The following is a 5,000-nucleotide window of genomic DNA, read 5'->3' on the forward strand; positions in this document are numbered from 1 at the left end:
TAATTGATAACAGCACCTTTGCCCAATGTACTTAGGCTTCCAGTCTCCGTCGTGAGTATCTCGGAATGCACAGGGATTTAGGCATTATGATAACATTGCGTCAAAATGAAGGTAATAAACATTATGGCTAAGACTATGTGAAAGTATGAATGACAATGTAAATTTTATAATTTAATGCATTTGATATCACCAACAAACACAAACACACGCACACACTCAAACGTACACACACACACACACACACACACACACACACACACACACACACACACACACACACACACACACACACACACACACACACACACACACACACACACACACACAGTTGGGTGAGCCCCTCAGTTTGGACGTAACAAAAACGCAATTATTTGTTTATGAAAATCACTAGAAGTACTTTTTTACATAATTTTATCACGTCATTACATCCCTTTCCCTATCGCTTGCCATATTTATTATACTGAAATAATATGCCATCTGAATTACTTGCTCATTTTTTTTTTTTATAATAATAAAGCGAATTAAAAGTTTAAATGGTGGACCTCAAATACATAGTTCCCTTGCACAAGAAAAACAACAAATTTCTTATTCATGTAAGGTATTCGATCATTTATTATTTCAAATTGAAATGGGTCAATAAGTGCCACTCGTCGTGCACTTGGCAACACGTACCTGTTGCCGCCACGGCTGTACGATAACTTCGAGTTGAGTGTTGCCATATTCGCGGTTATGTTTATCTTTTTCAGATAATGATTTAAATGTTTGTATTCGTCATGTGGAAGTTGGAAGTCTTCGAATATGTACGGATAGTGTAATATGCAAAAGATGAAGGAGTTTTTCAGTGATAAGTGTTTACAGGTCGAATATAATATGTGATTACGATGCATTGTAAATAATTAAGATTAAATCACTAACTACAACATTACGATATTTCTTAATAGTTTGAGAGCAACAGCATCGAGTTTGCATAATTCTGTTATCGTTATGCGATTGAACATAACTCTAAAGGGCTTTAGTTTAGACACGAGGATTATAAATACAATATCAACGATGAATTTTGTACCTTAAAAGGTATTTGATTGTCAATGTGAGAATGTTTGGGCGAGCAATATAGTTCATAATTCTCTGTCAGAGCAACGACCTGTTTATTTCATATCAAAGCAATGTTGCAAATACTGCACGAGATAGCGTGTTGCTCAAGACTACATTGACAACAGCCACAGACAGTTGTCCATGTGCTTGCAGAAGCCATCGGATGGAGAAATTTACTTATCATGACCTCGCGAACGCTTCAGAACTTGAATAAATAACCTTGCCTATTTAAACTAACATTATTCAAATATATGCAACAACATGTGTATCTAAATTTATAACAAGTATTACTCTTTTGTTTAAAATAATAGTAAACACTCTGGAACCCGACGACAACTCACGGGAATGACGTCACGAGCGAAGGCTATAAAGGCTCGGTAAGCTTTGGCTGGCTAGGTAGTTCGTTTGGAAAGTGGGGTAGGATAACGTTGCTCGATTCTCAAGTTCCAGGGCTTGAGAACTATTTCCCCTGTGGATCTATTAAAGACTTCAATAAATTCTTGTGTGACAAAATGTTGCCGCAGACCGTGAGTGACCGGTCCACGTCGCCAACAACCACTCAGGGTCTAATATTCGGCTCACAATTAGTTGCAGCTAATTCACGAACACCATACAGCGATGCCACACAGGTAAGCAGAAATTTACATAAGATGCAAAAAGTGATTATTTATGTTAACCGTACACAGAGCAAGAGAAATACCCGGACTGTGGATGCCGTACCATGGAAATAGCGAAACAAGTTGGCTTAGTGACCGTTGAGGCGGTTTGAATAGTTGTGAGCAACCGTGTTTTGGAACTTAGCCTGCAGACAGGACTCGACAATGGTAATGCAAGTGAAATTGAAGAGGAAATGGCAATGAAACCCCCACCATACATCGTGATCACTGTGCGAATGTGTTATCAGTGTGTCTGTGAATTTTGCTGTGCAAATGTTGACTCGCAAGCTTTCGAGCGATTTTGCAAGATTTAGTGCAAATCTAGGGTTGTGGCAAATCCTTGGAGTCTCTTCAAATATAACGTGAGAATATACCGCGATATTAAAGTGTTTTCGAGCGTATGTTTAGCTAGATCGGTTTTCTGGCTTTCAGTGTGATTGCTGTTGTAAGGATTTCGCAATTTTTGATCAGGGAAGCGACTTAGAGTTTTGAAGTGAGTGAGTGAGTGATACCTAGAGGCAGATTCTGGTAGATCATCTGCCAAAGGATTTCACACAATAGTTCGGTGTTGTTGTTTGAACACAAATCGACGCGACATTCTCGCTGGGCGAGTGACGGCCGTAGACTTACGAACATCGTTCTTCCTTTTTGACCGTTCTGGGAGTGACTGATTTCGGTTCCCTGGCTACAGACCCGCAACCTCCGAGCAGACTCATGTTGCGACCCAGGAGTGGGATCCAGGAAGTGTGTTGCAACGTAGTAAGATCGAATTCCATCCTCTTTACCTCGATCAGATTTTGCATCCAGCCAGAGGTTCTGTTGGCGGGACGCTGATAATGCAAGACGTGAAATTGGACTTCACGGCAGTCAGGACGAGGGAAATGAAAGACGGGAGGAACATGTCAGTACTGGAATATGACAGAACTGTCTCTGGGTGTGGAAATAAGATCGACGCTCGTATTGGTCAAATGGGAAATAATAAGAAAACACATTTTCAGACGAAAACGACCGTTAGAAAACTAAGTCTCCACTTTGCACTTAGGGAAGAGGAAATTGTCCATTTGACGGCAGTGTGGAGCCGAAATAGCTTGCTGGATCTGAAACGCTTTGTCTCATGAAGCGAAAGACAGTATAACGATGAAAGCCAGGTGGGATGGTGGGCGGCTGTCCTTCTCTGGATTGTCCCAAGAGGGTTGATGTTTCGGCGTTGTGTGAAGGATTTGTTGGTGCGTTGTCGAGGCCTCTTTCCAAGTTCTGAATTCAAGTTTTCGAAAATTGCAAGTGCTTTGCGATTGCTGTTTATCTATTTTGAGTGGATGGGAAACGGGTTTTCTTTGACAAGTTCTGTAGTTGTAGGTGAGGGACAACCTGAATATTTCTGTGCTTGCTGAGATTCTCGCCAATCCGTGGAGGAAGTTCTATCTTATGGCTGCTGCCAGTGAATACCATTTGCTCTGTGTCCAAACACATTAGGCAAAGGTGATGGCTTCACCTGCATTTATGAGCTTTCTGGTGTATAGATTTTCGTTCCATCATCACCTATCCCATGATTAGTAAGAGTTTTAACTGAAATCTGTTTTATAATAAAATTTGTGGACTGCCTTTGGTTTTTGAGTGTGTAGTGTAGTTTTAAAATCTCGCGCTCTGCATTACACCCAATTTAGTTTTATATCCACCTTAATCTTGCCTATTCGATATTGAGTGGTACTTAGATTTTATTGCAGATGCATCCTTGCTCCTACATGGTGTCAAACTATTCATTAATTCCTGTGACGTTCTTAGTAACGAAGAGGATAAAAATATTTCATTTCTTGTCTTGGTAAGCTTCTCAATTTAGAGCGCTCGGGACGGTTTTAAGCTGTGCTCACAATTTTTCTCTTTAGAGCTGTTTTCGTAGCGCTCTTCAGAGCTCATACTCTCAGCTTGAAGATTTAAATGCAACGCGAGTGAATTTAATCCCTGTTGGTGGATTTACACGACTCGAGGAAAAGTTGAAAATTTCAACGTTATTCTTGAATCTGACAATTTTGTGTTGAATATTCGTTTTATGTTGGTGTTGTCCACAATATCCAGGAGTTCGACAATATCGTGTTCCAGAGATTTGGTTTGTTATTTTTGGTGGTAATTGACTGCTGTCTTGCTGCGAAGGAAGGAATTTTGGTTAATTTGGAAATTATAACTTTGGTGCTTTGGTCGATGTGCGCTTCTGGTCTAAGATAATGTGAAAACGAATTTTAGTATCCTAAGTTTGGAATATACTTCTGGACTGATTTACCTGGTGATTCTCATAATTTTGAGATTATCCTCACAATTCGGAGAACTTGGAGATTATTTAATTTTCTCAGGATTGTTTAGTGATATTCCTGTTTTAGAGAAATTGGGGTTAGTGATTTTTATCATTTTGTGATTAGATATTTGATAATGGTAGGTCTTAAAAGATTTTTCTTTTCACTTCTGAGCTTTGAGACGATGTCTCAATGTATTTTTTATTATAATATTTATTTATTTAATTTAGACACGCAGATCTGAAAACTCGAGAAATTTTCTAATTAGTTTATAGTTTTTTTTTTAGATTAACGGAATTAGAACTAAGAGAAAAAGAATATCTGTTCAAGGAGGAATATGCTGACGACAGCCATAACAAATATATACGTGAATATCTGAAATACCTCAAATTCGATACATACATAGAAATCCATAGGAATTCTCACAAACTAGTGCTCTTTATAGAAAGAATTCTAGAGTTTGTAAGACCGCCCCTCGTAGGACTAGTTTTACACCTAATAGATATATAAATTTAGAGATCCTAGAAAGAATATAAATTGAGAGCTTATATCTCAGTTTTTGGTCTTTGTACACCATTATGAACCTTACGTGCTGTTGTCATAAGTATGAAACTTGAGAAAGTTGACGATAACGGAGTTTTATAGTGTTCTGCTCCAACCTTGTATGAGGAGAGATTCCCCACAGCTGAATAAAGTCGCCTGGCTATAGGAGGCTTAACTATACAAGAAAATTGCCTTTACCCTCTGGTGAGTCGGGATGAATAAAATTACCTGGCGACATTTGAAGAACACTCGTGAGTAGAAGAACTTGTTTTGATCCATCGGGGAATGAATGGGTATTAATAAAATCGCCAGCCGGCAGACAGGTTGAATAAAATGTTTTAAGGGCTAGGCTTCGCCTAGACATGTCTGGCTGCTTGTGGGCGGGCTCACACTTAGGCCTAACCATGTGCAAGACTGGTTTGAA

At 39.2% G+C, this 5,000-nt stretch overlaps 1 protein-coding gene across 1 annotated transcript in view; it reads left to right on the top strand.

The window, feature by feature from the left end:
• Positions 1–1,332: 1,332 nt before the first annotated feature.
• The window catches only part of LOC143033859 (uncharacterized), a 110,119-nt gene continuing 106,451 nt past the window's right edge, over positions 1,333–5,000 (top strand). The window contains exon 1 of the mRNA XM_076199422.1: positions 1,333–1,721. Coding sequence (XP_076055537.1) covers positions 1,605–1,721 — 117 coding nt within the window. The 5' untranslated portion in view covers positions 1,333–1,604. The remainder of the gene's footprint in view (positions 1,722–5,000) is intronic.

This window comes from Oratosquilla oratoria, chromosome 16 (genome assembly GCF_046742065.1).
Source record: "Oratosquilla oratoria isolate Oo_2021 chromosome 16, ASM4674206v1, whole genome shotgun sequence".
NCBI classification, from domain to species: domain Eukaryota; kingdom Metazoa; phylum Arthropoda; class Malacostraca; order Stomatopoda; family Squillidae; genus Oratosquilla; species Oratosquilla oratoria.